General features: G+C 46.6%; 1 protein-coding gene across 4 annotated transcripts; it reads right to left on the minus strand.

The window, feature by feature from the left end:
* Positions 1-36: 36 nt before the first annotated feature.
* Positions 37-17,907, minus strand: Rab5b (RAB5B, member RAS oncogene family). 4 transcript variants are annotated; one of them, XM_032909211.1, is made up of 7 exons: positions 17,783-17,879; positions 9,348-9,456; positions 8,327-8,587; positions 5,691-5,842; positions 5,315-5,437; positions 3,837-3,930; positions 37-2,513 (listed from the first exon to the last, which is right to left on the minus strand). In XM_032909211.1, the coding sequence occupies exons 3-7, from the start codon at positions 8,487-8,489 to the stop codon at positions 2,398-2,400; spliced, it is 648 nt and encodes a 215-aa protein (XP_032765102.1). In that variant the 5' UTR covers positions 8,490-8,587; positions 9,348-9,456; positions 17,783-17,879; the 3' UTR covers positions 37-2,397. The 4 variants fall into 4 exon arrangements, with proteins under 4 accessions (XP_032765102.1, XP_032765101.1, XP_032765104.1 ...); XM_032909210.1 differs by lacking the exon at positions 9,348-9,456 and having other exon boundaries at positions 17,783-17,907; XM_032909213.1 differs by lacking the exon at positions 9,348-9,456 and having other exon boundaries at positions 17,532-17,865.
* Positions 17,908-18,375: the final 468 nt, after the last annotated feature.

Raw genomic sequence — 18,375 nt, forward strand, 5'->3', positions numbered from 1 at the left:
GTTTCAGGCAAATAAACAGTAAAAACAACAGTCCAATGCACTTTCTTTTTTCCTTTTTTACTTACATTAAATACATCGATAAATCAGCAGTTGCATTCTGTTACCACGATTGTTATGTTAGGAGAGTGAAAGAAAGGCAAACACTTTCTTAGGAAAAAAAATATAAAGGCAGAAAAGATGAGCCCTCCCCTAAAAACTGATCAGAAGAAAAAAGGTGACAGGGAGGTGGGGAGAGAACCAAACCCCTCAAGCCCAACAGAGCTCAAACAAAGGCAGAAGAGCTGGCAGGAGAGGGAAGGCAGCAGACAGGCCCCGGAACTAAGGCCAATTCTGTTCCTCAGAAGGGAGGAAGGAGGGAGTGAAAGCCTGGAGATGGCTTCCCAGCCCCAAGGCAATAAAACATCTTCACTTTTGCAGAGGAGTTAAGTTTCTAAGAGACTTAGAGAGCTTCACTCAGAGTCTCCACTTGCAAAAAGGATGTGCCTGGGTGTTTTGCAGATGAACAGGTTCTAGAAAAGTAAATATATATGTTTCAGGGCCGTGAGAACTAAGGCTGCCCCTGGAAAAGGAAGAGAATTGAGTTCTAAGTGGAAGAACCTAAGTTGGGTCCTTGAGAATCTTGGCTTCATGGATTCCTCAGCTGGAATACAAGTCAGTCTCTAAGCCAAAGGGGCAGAAAGGCTCAACTCTAGGCTACTGTGGTCTTTCCTTTCTTCTGAAAATTACCCCCAAACTCTGGCTGAAATATCAAATTCCTTCTTGCTTTGATGGCTTCCCACAGACACCCTCAAACATCTAATGTAGGATGTAGAGAAGCCAGAGACTCAGAAAGGACCAAGGCCCTCTGATGATACAAGGCAGCTGGGAGGCACCTTCAGTTCTAGTTGCCCTGTCACTGGACAAACGGCCTCTGTGGGAGGAGCCTCTAGTGGTACATGGATTAAGTAAGAGTAAGTGGGGGAATGAAGGAGGAACTAAACCCAAGATATTAACAAAAGGGAGAAGAAAAGAGGGCTAATGGGAACCAGGAGGCAGAACTGACTGTACAGAGAATCAAGACTTACACGTATTTACAGGGAAGTAGAAAAGACATGGTAAGACGTAGCAAATCGAATGTGAACCCTGGGAAGATAGAACACTCCCTTTGCCTGACCTTTCTTTACTCCACTACCATGGCCCATGCTATTCTGAGGCCACTCCCCAGTTGCTCAGACAAACCTATACCCAAGAATAGAGGTGTGAATCAGTCAGAGGAAGCTAGCAGTGGAGACTGGGTGTGAGTAGCTGCCACTGTGACTGTTGTCTATAGGGCCTCTCCAAACCTCATTCATTGTAGATTCCATTTAATTAAAAAGGTTGAAGGATAGGTAAATCAATCAAACCACCCCCACCCCCCCAAGAAAAACACGTATCTTGACTGAACTACCATCAATTAAAGTGCAAACTGCAGGGGCATGGTGTCTGGGGTTAAGGCCATCTCAAGGCCAGGGTAAGGGAAATGCCTATGTATACACAGGCTTCAGAGGACGGTATCGGAGACTGGTACCTCCTCCAATTAGATCACAGCAGAGCTAAGGGTGCAGGCAACCAGTGAAGATTCTTTGGAGCACTCTGAGGTCCAATCCCCACACTCGGTGGGGTTAGTGGATGGGGACAAGAAGGAAAGCAGCCTTGGGACGAGTTAGAGCCACAGATGACACTGCACCTCCATCTTTGTCCTATTAACTAATAAACTCCATTCAGTGCCTGCGAGCTCACCTCCCTGATCTCACTCCTACCTAGGAACACCCTCCACAAGTCCACTGATTGGTGCCGCAGTGTTTCATAGACAAGAAACTCTCACCAGATAAAATGAAAGGAAATGTTTCCTTACTCCCTCCTGCTCTGAGCCTTACTCTCCCGGCAAGGTTTTTAATGTAACTGAAAGTATATTCCTCCCTTCTCAGTACCTGGGAATACCCTTCATCATCTTGTAAAGAGGAGGAAACAGGATCTAGAGGAGGGAGTGCTGAGAGGTGGGAGAGGGAGGCAGGAGACAAAAGTCTTCTCTGAAACACTGGGAAAACATGGAGGGGAAGGGGTGGGGGGTGATGGGACAATGAAGAAGTCACTGTCTTGCACCGAGAACATGAAGTAAAGAAAGTTTGTTTTGGAAGAAAGGTCCTGGGGAGATTTGACCCCAAGCCCCAGAGTAGGGCATAGTAGTGGCAACAGCTGCCTGGTGTTGGTTGCTGAAGCATTAAAAAGTGCCATGACGGAGCTGTCAGGAGGCAGCCCTTGGGAGCCAGGGCTCAGTGTGCTGTCACCATAGGGGCTGTGTGCTGAGGGGCGGGGATGGAGGTTATGTCTTAGCTCTCGTGCTAATTCCATACGTATTTGCTGCTAGCCACCCCTCCCTCAGTTGCTACAACACTGGCTCTTGTTCTGCTGGGCCTGCTCATGAAGATCCACGCCCCGACTTCGGCCTGCTGCACCCCCTGGATTCTGGGGTTCACTCTTTGGCAACTTCTTTGCTAAAATAAAACAGAACAAAACACGGTAGATTTCACTCACATACACATCCCACCCCAAACAAGAGGACTACTGAGAGGGGTAAGAGAGATTAATTAAAATGATGATTTGAAGAGTGCACAAGTATTTGCAAACCTCCCTGAACAGAGCTGATACCAAAGGAAGGAAGTTACAAAGCAAGTGAAGCTGTCTCTACAACTGAAGATTTTCTTGTCTGATGGTGCTAGGGACAGAACAGACTGTTAAACCCGACCTTGGATTCTCTCTGTAAGTCCAGATTAGCTTCAAACTCTTGACCCTCTGGTCTTAGCCTCCCAAATGGTAGATTGCAGGTACACACCCCGATGTCACTTTATTTTTTTGTTTTTTAGTCTGTGTTTAACTATATATATCTGTGTATGAGTGGGTAGGTACACACGGATGCAGACGCCCTCAGAGGTCAGAGGTGTCATACCCCTTGGAGCTGGAGTGACAGGTGGTTGTGAGCCACCTGACATGGATACTTGGAAGCAAAAGTGGGTCCTCTGCAAGAGTCGTCTGTGCTCTTAGTCACTGAGCTGTCTCTCCAGCCTGCTTTGTTCTGAAGCCCGGTCTATGTAGCCCAGGCTCGCCTCAAACTTGCTAAATAGTCAAAGATGACCTTGATCCTCTCATCTCCATTTCCCGAGTGTGACTATAGGTGTGACTATAGGTGTGCTTCACTGAATCTTGCTGTGTTAGCCCACTGCCCTGACTGGTAAGATTTTGTGTATGCATTATTGTGCGAGAGTGAAGGGTTTGTTTTTTACTTTGCCTTTGGTTTTGTTTTGAGACAAGTTTTAATACATAACTAGCTTCGGCTGTATTTTTTGTCCTTTATTTTTTCCTCTGTCTATCTATCCAGGAATTCATCATATCGACTTGTCCGGCCTCGAATTCACAAGAGATCCATTGGCCTCTGCTACCCAAGTTGCAATAACATAATTTTAAGGTTTGGGGCCATCACAACACGAGGGAATGTATTAAAAGGTTGCAGCACTAGGAAGGTTGAAAGCCACTGGCCTAGACTTCTTATGTAGTGCAATTAGTTTCAGATCTGTGGCAATCCTCTGCTTTGGCCTCTCACGTGCTGGATTATGAGTAGTACCATTCCTAACTTAAGGCTTAATTTTCCTTGCTTTGCTTCTTGGCAGTGCTGGGCCTTTTGCCTCCTACGCAAGTAATCTACAACTGTACTCCATCTCCAGTCCCAGCCTATAGTGAGCTGTAAAACCACCAGTCCTTTGGGTTAAGGACAGCTTTACCTGTAAGGAGAGACAGAAGATTTCAGACCACTCTGACCTTACCTATTGCCAGGAAGAGATCATTCACGTTCATAGCAGTCTTAGCTGAAGTCTCCATAAATAATAAGCTGTTGTCATCTGCATATGCCTGAGCCTCCTAAAAGGAATGAAAGTGGAATTGCTTTTATATTCCCATGTGGTACTCTAGAGTAAAGGGGTATTTGATGTTCTCTCCTCTTAATGTCCTTTTATATAAGGACCCTGGTATGTAAATAATATGTATTTTATATACAGCCCTGGACTCATAGTAATGATTCCCCTCAAGATAAACCCATGTGCGCTAAATTCAACAGGATGGAGGCCAGGAATCTGTGTGTGTGCATATATTCAGATATGTACACATGTATAGGCCAGAGGTCCACTTTGGGTGTCCTCTTCCTTAATTGCAGTTTGTCTCATTTGTCTTTTTCTTTTCAGTTTATTGTTTGTATGAGGAACAGCGGAGTTGCCTCCGTATAAAGGTCAGGGGCCTTGAGGCCGCAAAGGCATCTCCTGCAGGAGGGCCTAATTGAGGACTGTCTGAGAGTCCAAGGATTGCTGATGCAGACATGTCAGCCAATCAGGAACTGCTGTTTACAAGACATGCTTTTTGGGGACCAATGGGGCATGGGTGGAGGGTATTGAAGGAGCTTACTGCTGCATTTCTCACCTGCTCCTGGAGTCTGAGTCATTGATTCTTTGCCACCTCACCTCCAACCCTCAACGACAGGTAGGGTCAGGCAGCAGGCAGGCCAGGTCTCACACGATTGTTTGTATATGTGTACACATGTGTGTGTGTGTGCATGCTTGTGCCTGAGTGCCGTGGAATGCTGATAGAGGTCAGAGTCAATGATGAGGCTGGTTCTCTGCTTCCTTCCATTTTTATGTGGACCCCAGGGACTGACCTCAGGCCCCCAGGCTTGTACCTTTACCTGTAGCTATCTTACTAGCCCCACTCTACTGCCTGTAAGACAGCCTCCAACTGAGCTCCAAACCCTGTTTTAGCTAGAGTAGCTGGCCAGTAAGCCCCAGAGACACTCCTGCCTCCACATCACCAGCACTGAGGCTGTAGGTAGGACACTGTGACCTTACCATGCCCTTTAGTGTGAATGCTGGGAATCCCGAGTCCTCATACTTGCCATACAAGTACTCTACAGCTGGAACCACTCCCCCAGGGCAAGGAATCTTAACTGTGGAGCAGTGTAAACTGATAGGAGTCTTTGTCAATAGTCCCGTACCTCAAACTTAACTATTTCCTGCTTCCTGCTCTCACCCTGGGACCCTACAACTGCTATTTCCCCACCCCTCTGATGTAGAACTTTCTTCTGATTCCTCTAAAATCTGTTGGCTACTGTCTGGTCACTGTTGCTGTATTTAATCTGGTATACAACCAGGAAATGAGACGATGAAAGCATCACATGAAATTCTCAGGAGACTGTTTGGGAAAAAGAGGTCCCACATACAGAGTGAACATGCCAGGAAGATTCTGTAGGCCACCTTACTTCATACTCCACCATGCGCTTGTTGGCAAGGTCAGCTTTGTTCCCTGCCAAGGCAATGACGATGCTAGGGCTGGCTTGCCGCTGTAGTTCCTTTACCCATGTCTTTGCCCGGGCAAACGTTTCCTGGGAAAACATCAAAGAGAATGGACTGGGATGAGTGGTAATCCACAATCACTACCCTCTCAGGCTCACGACTCTCCTCCTCCAGCTGCCCTTCCCTCTGAAGTCATAGGTCTCTGACAATTCACATTTCCTGGCTCAGTGCTTAGAAGCATGGTTGGCTGGTACTTTTATCTTGCTATTTAAGAACTGTTTCCTCTCCCCACCTAATTTAATTTCGATGAAGCTCAATAAACACTTTTCTTAGCCCACGTACCTGATTAGTGATATCATAGACCACGATGGCAGCCTGGGCACCCCTGTAGTACATGGGGGCTAAACTGTGGTATCGTTCCTGCCCAGCTGTGTCCCAGATCTCAAACTTGACTGTTGTGTCATCTAGACACACCGACTGGGTGAGGAAGGCCGCTGTGAAGGAGAGAATGAACACATTCTAAGTGGGATGATGGACGGGAAGATCCCACTCCCCTCCACATTACTTCTGCACATCCTGAGACTAGCTGCTACCAAGGCCCATCAGCTACAGGTTTAAGTGTTCTCCATTCATGTAAATATTGGAACAGGATCAAGATGGCCTCTGAATATTTTTGAGTACAGGCAGGAGGCTCAGGAGTTCAAGGTCATACATGGCTATTTAGCAAGTTTGAAGCCAGTCTGGGCCAAATGATCCCTTGGATATATTTTGTTCATTTATTAACATAATTAAGAGTCTCAGAGCTGGGTGGTGATGGCGCACTCCTTTAATCCCAGCATAGTTTGAGGGTAGCCTTCAAGCATCCATCCGCTTCACATCCAGGGGGTCTGCAAGCATCAGGCACACACATGGTATACATACATACACACATGCAGGCAAAACACTCATACACATACTAAAAACACTCATATACATACTAAAAACAAGTCTTGTAAAAAAGTTGAGTAAGGGGCTGGAGAGACAGCACAGAGGTTGAGTGTACTGGCTGCTCTACCACAGGACCTGGTGCATAATTCCCGATACCCCCACGGCAGCTTACAACTGTCTGTAACTCCACCTCCAGGGGACCCTACACCCTCACACAGTCACAACACAAAGATATAAATTAGATGTAAAAAGTTAAATAAGTAATAAAACCAGTAACTTTTACAAATGAGATTTTCAGGGCCCAACACCCCTGCACTTGTGGCACTTGGGAGGCGGAAGGAGGAGGATCAGGGAGACAAGGACATTCTTGCTCTGCCCGTCTGGGCTACTTGAGCTCCCATCTCAAACGAGCCAGCCCACAGGATCTTAAAGTGATGGCAGGTACTAGAATAACACACTTCCAGGGTCCGCGTGTGGAGGTCAGAGAAAATCTCTGTAGATCCTTCTCTCCTTCCACCTTTATATGGAGTCTAGGTCTGAACACATTGTCCTCAGGCTAGCACAGCAGGCACCTTCACTTCTAAGCCATCTTGTTGACCCATATTTTTTCCCAGTAAAATGATAAATTTTATTTCACTGTGTACTTGTGCGCCTCTGTATGGGCATACGCATGTGAATGCAGATACCTACAGAAGCCAGAGGAGGTGTGAGAGCCCCTGGCTTGTCTTCTGGGGTCATAGGTGGTTGCGAGCTGCCCACCTTATGTGGACACTAAGAATCCAGGTCCTCAAAAAGAAAAGCAAGCGCCCTTAACCACTGAGCCATCCCTCCAGCATCCCCAGGAGAATTTCTAGAAAAGGTTCTAATATAGACTCAAGCAAGTTATTAAGTAAAAGTGGTGATGCGTGCTAGGTAAGGGGTGGTGCTCACACCTTTGACCCAGCACTCCAGGAGGCAGATGCAGGCTGATCTCTGTGAGTTCAAGGCCAGCTTGGTCTACAGAGTGAATTTGAGGACAGCCAAGGCTGCACAGAAAACTCCTGTCTCCAGAAAGAGAAAAAAGAAGTGGAATATTTTTTAGAAAGGACTCTAATACGGACTTAAGAAGGTTATTAAATGAGTGTACACTAAGGGGGGGTGTGGGTTATCAAGAGATTTATCTGATTACATATCTGATTATGAACCACTGCTCCAAAACACCACTTCCATGGGATAGTACTGTGAGAACATGAGACCTGTGCATATTGAACAAGTACTCTACCTACTGAGCCATATTCCCAGGCCTTTTCTGTTTAGTCAGGACCTGGTTTGTAATGGAGACTGATCTAGATCTTACTGTGTAGCACAAATAAGCTTTGAACCTGGATTCTCATGCCTTCAACTACCAAGTAGCTAAGATTACAGGCCTGTGTCAATGGGTCTGAACGTTTTGTTTTAAATTTTTTTTAATTTTTAATTATGTATATATTTGTTTTAAAAATATTTTTAAAAAATTACAAGTATTGTGTGAGTAGTCAAATCCCCTGGGCTGGAGCCACCTAAGGCTTGCTCAGAACCAAACTTGGGTGTGTGTGTCCCTGCAAGACCAGAACATGTTTTTAACTTCGCAGCTATCTCTCCAGTCCCTGAGTGTCAGCCTTGGTTGGGCTGATCCAGAACTTGAAGCAGTCCCCCTGCATTAGCTTCGAGAGCATTCCTATGTTCAGGGAAGAACCACCTCACCCCCCCCAACCCCCCCCAAAAAAAACAGGGTTTCTCTGTTGCCCTGACTGTCTTGGAATTCATTTGGTAGACCAGGCTGGTCTCAGAGATCTTCCTCCCCGTGTTTCCAGAGTGCTAGGACTAAAGGCATGTATCATCATGCTCGGCCTGACTTTGTATGATTGTGACAGGCCTCACATAGGCCAGGCTGGCCTCAAACTATATTGTTAAGATGGCCTTGAGTGCCTAATCTTCCTGCAGTTTCCGTTTCTGGGAACCGTCCTGAGAGCCAGTTCTAAAATCAAGTCCCAGATGTCCCTTTCAAGCCCTACTAAGTGCTAAGCACTCACCTCCAATGGTACTTTCCTGGTATTCATGGAACTGTCCTTTGACAAAACGTAACACCAGGCTCGACTTCCCCACCGCAGATTCTCCCAGCAGGACCAATTTGAACTGGCATATTTTGCTGGCCTGGGGCTGCCCATTGGGCCTGGCTGTACTTCTGCTAGTCATAGCCAGGTTATCAAAGTAGGAGAAGGTAGAGGGAGGGGAATGCCACAAAGCGGCAAAGGGGGGAGGGGAAAGGGAGGGACTTCCAGGCCTCAACAGTCCTGTAAGGGAAAAAAGGATAAAATTAGACACAGCTCCACTGAACCACGTTTTTTTTTTTTTTTTTTTTTTGGTTTTTTTTTTTTTTTTTTTTCCGGAGCTGGGGACCAAACCCAGGGCCTTGCGCTTCCTAGGCAAGCGCTCTACCACTGAGCTAAATCCCCAACCCCGAAACCGCGTTTTTTAAAAACTTTTTTTTTTCTTTTTTTCAGAGCTGGGGACTGAACCCAGGGCCTTTCGCTTACTAGGCAAGCGCTCTACCACTGAGCCAAATCCCCAGCCCTTAAAAACTTTTTTGTTTGTTTGTTTTGTTTTGTGAGATGGTCTAAAAACATTGGTGTACAGTCTAGGTCGGCTTTAAATCCGTGATAATTTTCCTGCCTCAGCCTCCCAAGTGCTAGGATTAGAAGCAAGAGCCACCAAACTAAATAAGGTTTCTTTACCAGGGTCAGACAGCTTGGAGTGAGCTGGATCCTGCTTCACCCACTCTCCCTGAAGTGCTGGAATCGCAGGCCCACCTTACCTTATGCTAAGTTTATTTTGGTTTTCTGAGACAGTCTCATCCCATATTAGTGGCTGGCCTGGAACTGAACATGTATACCAGGCTGGCTTTGAAATTACTGTGACCTCCCTGCCGTTACCTCTTGAGTGCTGTGGTTACAGTGTGCACAATCACTTTTTAGAACAAGAACAGAATCTCAACTTCTTGTTTCTAAAACTTAGCTCTGGTAATTAATTATACAACGCTGAAAGGTTACTCACCCTTCTGACAAGCTCCTACACAGCTGGCCTTCAGTAAGTGTGGTAGATAGCCAAAGAACTGGTTCTGGGCAACTGTGGTGCTGTGTATCTGCAACCAGCCTTCAGGAGGCTGAGGCAGGAGGATCTGTCATTAGTTTAAGGCCCTCTCTGCTCCTCCCCACTCCCCATCACCTATGCACACAAAGAACTGCATCTGCAATAAAGATTGTTTTACCAGACTATGACTAGCAAGGGAGCTGAAATGGAGACCGAAAAGGAGTCTTTAATCCCCAGCAGGTCTTCAAGGTTTTCCCCTGAATCACAGCTGGCCTGTCCAACCACTGGTATGCAACTGGTGGTTTTTTTTTTTTTTTTTTTTTTTTTTCTTCTCCTCCTCTTATTGTTTGATTGATTGACTGGGTGGTTCTGAGGATTTTCACGAGGTAGGCAGGCAAGTATTTTACTACTGAGCTATATTCTCAGCCCTTCGTTTTCTTAGGATCTCACTATATACTTGGCTTGATGCTTAATATGTGGCCTAGGCTGGCCTCTATCTGATAGAATTTCAGGTGTGGACCACTGTACCTTGATTTTTTTCCTGGAGTCTTGATGCTAAGTCCATATTTATATTTAACATTTACATATACTAATTATTACTATCTTCCTGCATATCCCAAGATATGAAAACACATACATAGAGATGAAGGGAGGGTAAACAGGATTAACAGAGGATTGAAGCAGAGTAAGCGCAGGACTAACCAATGACTGTGCCCTGTGCATTCTGCACCAACAGTCCCAATAGTCCTGACTTACAGTATTGTTAGAAGCTTATGTGTGTGGAGGTCAGAAGATAATCTGCATGAGTTTGTCCTCTCCTCCTACTGTATGGTTCCAGGGATTGAACTCTGGTTGCCTGGCCCTGGACAAGTGCCTTTACCTGTTAGGCCATTTTGCTACCCTCCCACTTGTGTCCGAAAGGCTCACACTCTGGCTGGGTGTGGTGCTGAACATGTAGGAGGCAGACACAGGTGACCCTGGCTTCTGAGACCAGGCTGATCTACAGAGCAAGTTCCAAACTAGTTTAGCTCCTGCATGTATGTGTGTACAGCTAGACATATGGACACACACCATACACAACTGTCCAAGAAACCTAGAAACTATTACTGGAAGTCAGAATTAATTTGCTTCTTAACCAACTATGCAGTCTTTCTCAAACTGTGGGCTGAATAGCAATTATGATCTTGAAATCAGAAGGGTGGAATAAAGCTGTCTGTGGCCAGCCTGTAGCTATCAGTGCCACTGAAGAACTTTTAGATGCTTAGGTGAGCATCCCAGGGGCCAGAAGAGCCCTCAACCTTACTACTAAAATTATAGAGCGATGCAGCCATAGCCCAAGCTGCCCTGCCTGAGATCCTGAGATCCTGAGTGCTGGCACAGGCCTTTGCCAGCATCCCCAGCTGATTTTCGTTAAGCTAAGAGTTGACAATGGACAAATGATCCACTTAAATTAAAAAAAAAAAAAAAAAAAAGCAACAGTGATCTGGCTGTAACCTTCAGGGTTCATGTGGCTGTGGCTGGCTAGCTGTCACCTCCTTCTACACAGCGAAAGGTTTGTCCCTTCTAAAGAGCAAACACCCTCCCTGGAGAGAGGACTCTACAGTCACGGGTACATGCTGCCTGCTACAACCTCCAAACAGGCTCTTAAGGCCTCAGAGGCAAGGAAGCAAAGCACAGCAGCAGGTGACACCACCACCTTCAAACCCCAGGCCAAAAGATGTGCCTTCCTAAAGAGCAGCTGAGCAGTGCCTACTGGGCCAAGCAGATAATCAATCGCAGCAGGCAGGACCTGCAGCAGCCACTGCTGAGAGTTCAAGGCCAACTTGGTGAGTGAGAACCCACCTAAGCGAAGCTGGGTGTAGTGAGTGATGTCCATCTGTAATCTCAACACTCAGGAGACAGAGCCAGAGTGTATTATCTCAGATGTAGAAAGGCAGGGTGTGACCACACCCACTTTTAATTCTAGCACTGGAGAGGATCTTTGAGAGGTCAGGCCAACAAAGGCTACACAGTGAGACCTTGTCTGAAAACATAAGAACTGATGGTCAACCTGGTCTGCTGAGACCTCGTCCAGCCACGCTTACATTGTGAGACCAAAAAGAAAGAGCAGCCCCACAGATGAGAGACTGAGGTCTGTGCATAGGGCAGCCCACTGGGCAGGGACACAGGAGACTGTTCTCCAGGCACCACTGCAAAGTCCGAATAACAGGAAAGTATGTCAGTTAGCCTGACAGTCCCAACTTGGGCTCAGCTCCCCATAACTGGCTTCAATTCAGTACACAAAGTCTATGCAAAACTTCTAGAGATCTTATCTGTCAGTAAACAGTTTCCACCACACTGTGCCCAGTTAGTCAGCTAAGAGACAATCCGGGGCTGGGGATTTAGCTCAGTGGTAGAGCGCTTACCTAGGAAGCGCAAGGCCCTGGGTTCGGTCCCCAGCTCCGAAAAAAAAAAAAAAAAAAAAAAAAAAGTTAAGAGACAATCCATCTGTCAAATATGCCCTTTCTACTTCACAGGTGAGAAAACTGAGGCTTATAAAATTAACTTGTCAGGCATTAAGTATAGCCAGCTGACAGTACTTCTGTTCCACCCCCCAATATCGCCATGCTTGCTTTTCCTTCCTCCTCTCTTTTTTTTTTTTTTTGGCTGTGTATCCTAGATTGGTCTTCAACTCAAACTCCATTTGCTTTTGCTCTCTATGTGTGGGGATTAGACATGTATCACCCCACTTGGCCTCCCTCCACTGTATTTGTTTCTAAACATTTTTGGAGACAGGATACTCTTAAACCTGTGATCCTTATTTTAGCTGCTCAGATGCTGGGAGAATAGACATAAACCACACCCAGCTCTACCCTACTTTGTTGTTCCTAAAGACAAACAAGGCTTCTTCTCTACGCAGCCTTGGCTGGCCGAGGAATCACATTGTAGACAAGTCTGGCTTCAAATTCCTCCTGAATACTGGGATTAAAGGCACAGACACACCAGATCTTACTGTACTTGTGTGCAAGCACGCTTATGACGACTGGAGGATCCTGAGATGTTTCTCCAGCACTGTCCATTTGAGTTTTTGAAACAGGGTCTCTCAGTGGCTTCCCAATTTTGCTAGACTGGAAGGAAGGCCAGTGAGCCCAGCCATTGATTTATCTCCACACTTCTCCAGGCTGGGGATTACAAGTGTGCGCCAGAGTTCCCCACCACCACATGGGTTTTAGGGATCGAAATCAGGCCTTCAAAAGCGTGTTTCCCACGGAGCTCTCTCTCCAGCCCCTCCACTGCACTTCTCAAAGAATCAGGACTGCTTAACTGTGGGGAGGGTACCAAAATACAAGTATGAGTGTACACCAGATGGAGGTTCTGTCTCAGCTCAGCTTCAGTAAGTCCTTGGCTTTGGAACTGGAGAGCAGGCCTTCCTAGGATCTATTCTCATTCTGTTCCAATGGGACTGCCATTACTCCTCTGCAGCAGGCCTTAATATATTAGCCTGGACTGGATAGCTGGCCAGAGCGGAACCGTGGCAATCTGTACATTCTGGTGAGTTTGGGAGATAATGTGAGATTTACTAAAGGAAGATGGGGCAGAAGCCAACAGATACCTTCATTTCCTTTCCATCTTGGTTAGACCTGAATCGCTGAAATCTTGAACTGAGAGTTGTACTACTTAGCTCAGTTCTTTAACTGCTGACTCAACACTCTCCAGCGAGTCACTGGCTTAAGAGCTCCGCCTCCTCCTCCACACTCCCCTTGTTTCTCCAAAGGTAAAAAGCAGGCTTATCACTTATCCGCAGGGCAGTGCTAACTCCCTATTATTGACTAGGGAAAGATTAGGATACCTTCCTTAATTTGTCTGCCTAGAAAATTCCAAACTTATAGGGTTGAGTATAAATGTCACCTATTAAAATACATAATTATCTTCTTACTATGTATGGTAAAATTCATCATTACTCTAGACTCCCCTAAAAAGCTAATTAAGATCAAGACAGAAGGGCCAGAGAGATGGGTCTACAGAGTGAGTTCTAGGACAGCCAGAGCTACACAGAGAAACCCCGTGTCAACAAAGCAAAGCAAAACCTGTGTACGTGCACATACATGTACTTGAATGCCACAGCACATTTGTGGTTAGAGGACAGCCCCTGGGAGTTGGCTTTCTCCTTCCACAACGTGGGTTCTGGGACTCAAACATTCATCAGTACCTTTTTTTCCCTGCAGAGCTATCTCCCAGCCTAGCAACATGGTATTTCTATCATGTACTTACCACAATGAGTTATATCTATTTACTCTTCTCAAAAAATGGGATTTAAAAAAAAAACTTATTATAAACCCACGGAGAAGGAGCAGTTGTTCGTTACGTGTTCCTGAAACCCTTCCCAATCCACTCCTCCCTGGATAGACCTAAGTTCAGCTTAGGAAGCTCTTGACAGACTTCAGAACAGTTCTCCTCCGACGGACCCCACCCACATGGTACTGTTGTAATTCACATGGGCCAACTGCTCTTCCTGTCAGTATGTCTCACATGGCCTAATCACACAGTGCCTCTGTAATACTGAGGCACTGCCAAGTGCCTAAGAACAAACTTCTCTGAGGTTTTAGGTGAGGATAAGCAGGTTTCGTTTGTTTGTTTGTTTGTTTGCCGACACAGGGTTTTTCTGTGTAACAGCCCTAGCTGTCCTCGAACTCTCTTTGTAAACGAAGCTGCCTCAAATTCAAAGATCCGACTGCCTCCAGAGCGCTGGAATTAAAAGCCTCGCAAGCAATTAAAAAAAAAAAAAAAAAAAAGCTTTAGGCTTTTAGGCCTTGAGAAACAGTTTAGACATGAAGGTCACACCACCACGCAGCCAGCCAGGTATCCACACCCCCTAAAGGAAAGAAAGGTACACTCCAGCCCAGAAGTCTGCACCCGCCACACCTGGGTGACTCCTGTATCAGTCCAGTTACTGCTCAGTGAATGAGGAAGCCTTTCCTGAAACGTTCTTGGGAACATGCATTCCGCATGGTTTTGTGGCATCCTTCCTCTCAGAGTGCCAGCACATTTCCTTCCCTGAAGTTCACATTTGGATTCACACGTGCTAGGTAAGCAGACCCCCTTCCCACCTGAAATGTCTCAGGGTCAGGAAGTGGGAGTCAGTTGCCTCTCCCACCCTATCTATGGCTCCTTCTCAGAAGCCAAACAAATTAACACACGGACAAGCACACCACACAGGAATAATTCTTGCACTAAAGCAAAGTAAGAAAAGTTAAGATACAGGGTATGATTTTAAGGGCAATAAGATGCCCTCTTCTCCCAATACACTATTGTAACTCCAGGCCTATGTTTGAAATTTGTACATTGCTAAGTCTACTTGTTAGCTTCCTCCATATGCAGAAGCCTTTGGTAAATTTGGGAAATATTATTTTAAGTCACTATGAATAGTTTACATCTTAGATTTTAGAAATTCCAGATCAACCTCTATTCTCATTCTCTTTGTATTTAGGGTCTTGTAAATGCTAATCATATATTCTACCACTAGGCTACCATCCTGGACCCTAGATTAAAAATAAAATCTTTTGGGCAGTAGTGATAGGGTCTGCTGTGTAGTTTAGTCTGGCCTTGAACTCAGCTGCTTCCACCTCCTGAGTGCTGGAATCAAAGTCAGGTAGCACCATGCCCAGCTTCCAAACCCTATCTTGAAAGAGTTTTAAGAAGATAGGAAAAAACAAACAAACAAAAAAAACAAATGAAAAGAAAACTCACAAAGGGACACAGAATAGGACAGGAAATGGTGAAGGTTTAAAGATACCAAAGATTTAAAGAGGATGAAAACACACACACACACACAGACATACACACATACACACACAGGACTGGCTGTGTAAGGGAGAAAACCTGTGGGGAGGGGCTGAGGTTTTTGCTGGACACTGTGCAAGGAGCATATTAGAGGGCTTCAGAAAGTCAAAAAAGTCAAGTTCAAATTCAGAGAAAGATGGGAACTTTTTGGGTCTGGAATGGTTGTCATCTCCCTAAGATAAGGAAGAGACAGTCAAGTACTGGGAAAATTTGAATGAAGATGGGGTTTCTGATTCTTCACTCTAGTGAACAGCTATCCTAAACAAAATTGTTTCGCTTAATGTTTCTTTCTTTTTCTTTTTCCGGACCTGGGGACCGAACCCAGGGCCTTGCGCTTGCTAGGCAAGCGCTCTACCACTGAGCTAAATCCCCAACCCCAATGTTTCTTTCTTGCCCATAAGAAAGTTGCTCGTACATTTGGGCAGTTTCTAGGCTACCCAGTGCATGGCTGTGTGAATGAACACTGAAGAGAGCAGCTGGTAAGTCAAAGGACAGCTCTGAACGTGATAGAAGATGGACTGCAAAAGGAACACAATGAAGAACAGAGTGTCAGCCAAGAGAGTACCTTGGGGAGAATGAACAGCACTTGGGGCAGATGAGAAAACCTGTCTCTGCTTGGGTTTTTCTCACGTGCTCACTAATTACAGTCTCATTCTTCCCACAGTATTCTCTTGTTTAGTCTTATTTAATATCTCTAACTGTCCTAAATGAAATACGCTATGTGTAGAAGGACTCAGATTTTACATATGTCTGTGCAGCATAAACACTTTCACATATGCGTTACTTTGGTAATTAAGAAACGTAGTGATGCAAGCTGCTGAGATGGCTCGGCCCCAGGTTAGTGCTCTTGCACAGACTTGTGTAGTTTCCAGCACCCACATGGCAGCTCATAATTGTCCTTAACTCCAGTTCCAGGAGACCTAATACCTTTTGTGACCTCTGAGGGATCCCGCATGTATGTAGTACATATGCATACACTATGTAGTGAGAACAAAATGAATGCTGTGATAAATAGCATTAGTACAGAAAGGAAAGAGGAGGCAGAACCCTAAGGGAGAAACCAATAGGGTCCAATCTGTAGAAAACTTGACAGGTCAGCAAAACCCTTCCTCTGTGTGTGTGTGTGTGTGTGTGTGTGTGGAGAGAGAGAGAGAGAGAGAGAGAGAGAGAGAGAGAGAGAGAGAGAGAGAGAGGGACTTCCATTTGTCTGGCATTAATAAATCCATCTTCTAAGCTGCCAAGCCTGAGTACTGAACACCCACAAGAGTTGTCCTCTGATCTCCACACATGTATTGTAGCTTGCACACGCACACGCACGCACACACACGCACAGAGAGAGAGAGAGAGAGAGAGAGAGAGAGAGAGAGAGAGAGAGAGAGAGAGAGAAAATGACTCCTGAATAAGTGGACAAAGAAGAAGGGTGGTGCCAACCTTCTGGTAGGTAACTTCTCAACTCTTTCCCAAATCCCTTCAGGGATATCACCTCACAGTTCCTGGCGTGGAGACCTCCATTAACTATCTAGGAAATGCTCAAGTGCAAGCCTCACAGACATGGTACTTTTTTTTTTTTTTTAAATGGCTGGGGATTGCTTTGCCCCTTTTCATGCAGATGACAGAGTTCCTCAATTCTAGGTAAAAGTTAAGAGTAGTCACCACAGACTGCATTATGAAGTGCGAAAGACTGAGCAAAGCACTCCCAAATTTTCTTAGTTCTCTCACAGTACATGAAATAGGAAAAACAACGAATACAGTAACAGAAAGTAAAGAAGAGTGCAGTCAAGACCAGCTATGAGGTCAGGGTAAAAAGTGTAGGGGGGCTGAGCTTGGAGCTATCAGGAGCCATGGAAAACATAATTTTACTTTGTCTTCGTTCCCTACTCAAGAAGTACCCCAAAACTTCAAATCACCACACCCAAGCACTAAAGGAACAAAAGAGTAAGGAACTTCCAAGATACACCATCATTCCAGAAGTTCCCATAACTGATACCAGGCCCTGCTTACTTCCTTCTACTTTGGTCTTCTAGATCAGTAATGCATTCTTCATTTACTTCAGGGACCAAATCCCTCGGCTACACCAGTGTACCCCTAGTTCCCCTTTCAACAGTCACTTTCCCTGAAAAGAATGCCTCTCATTTGGCTAGGAACCCCGACAGTGGATGTCTCTAGAGACCCAGGCTCGGCTACCCCCCGGGGCTGGGTGTAGCACTGTCCCCTCCACACCTCCTGCCAAATGGGCTGGCTTCCCCTCCCTCACTGCCTAGTCCCCGACCCCAGCTCCTCCCTCCTCACCGCGCTGCTCAGAGTCCCGAGGCAGGCCCTGGTCCTCACCGGCTCCGGGTCCCCGCGCCCGGCCCCCGAGCGGCCGCAGCCAAAACCCAGCCGCCTCCCAACTAGAGGCTCGGCTCCCAGCCCTGCCGATCACCTCCTCGGCGCCCACTAGGCCTGCGGGACAGCCCCTTCTGCCCGCTCCAGGAGGCTCTCGAGCCCTGGCGTCGGCCCGACCCGCCTCTGCCGCAGGCAAGGCTGCGCTCCTCTCGGGACCTCCGCCTCTGCCCTTGTGGGCTCCATCAGCTCGGTACCTGGGGCTCCGTCTCCCCCGTCGGGCCCAAGCCTGTGTGGAACAGACAAACAGCTGCAGCTCAACCAAACTCCTGCCCCCTTCGCCTCCTCCTCCTCCTCGCGGGCGGAGGCTCCAGCCAATCGCAAGACCACCCGCCTACCGTGGTGGGTGGGCTATATGGGCATTCACCCGCCAATCCTCTGGAGAAAGGCGGGCTTTGAGGGACTGTCACCAACTAGTACAAGTGGGGGACCGGACTGGCGAGGCCGCAAGCCAATACCTAAACGAGAAGCCTTGAAGATCGGCGGGATGAGTAGCCATTAAAGAGAGTGCTTCTGGGAAAGGGGGCAGTGCAGCACTGACAGGCATGTGCCTCAGCCAATAAAACCTCGACACCCGTGACACCCCTCCCCCGCCTTTTGACTCGTAAACATCTAATCAGGTGAGTGAAGAAGGCGGGTCAAATGGAAATCTTAACCAGTACTGGGAAATTTCCGAATTTGACAGGCAGGCAAGGATAGCGCGAAAGAAGCCTTAGAAAGGCTTTTGGTCGGGTGTGGTGTGGCAATCCTAATCCCAGCACTGTGGACTGAGGTGGAGGCAGTGCTAGGT

The sequence above is a fragment of the Rattus rattus genome, chromosome 1 (assembly GCF_011064425.1).
Source record: "Rattus rattus isolate New Zealand chromosome 1, Rrattus_CSIRO_v1, whole genome shotgun sequence".
NCBI lineage: Eukaryota > Metazoa > Chordata > Mammalia > Rodentia > Muridae > Rattus > Rattus rattus.

Excerpts from the sequence above, each read along its gene's own strand:
- Rab5b (XM_032909210.1), bottom strand. The coding sequence starts at position 8,489 with ATGACTAGCAGAAGTACAGCCAGGCCCAATGGGCAGCCCCAGGCCAGC. Across the intron at positions 5,843-8,326 it reads CCAGGAAAGTACCATTGGAG|CGGCCTTCCTCACCCAGTCG; the intron begins GTGAGTGCTTAG and ends TCTCCTTCACAG. Across the intron at positions 3,931-5,314 it reads AGCGCATGGTGGAGTATGAA|GAGGCTCAGGCATATGCAGA; the intron begins GTAAGGTGGCCT and ends CATTCCTTTTAG.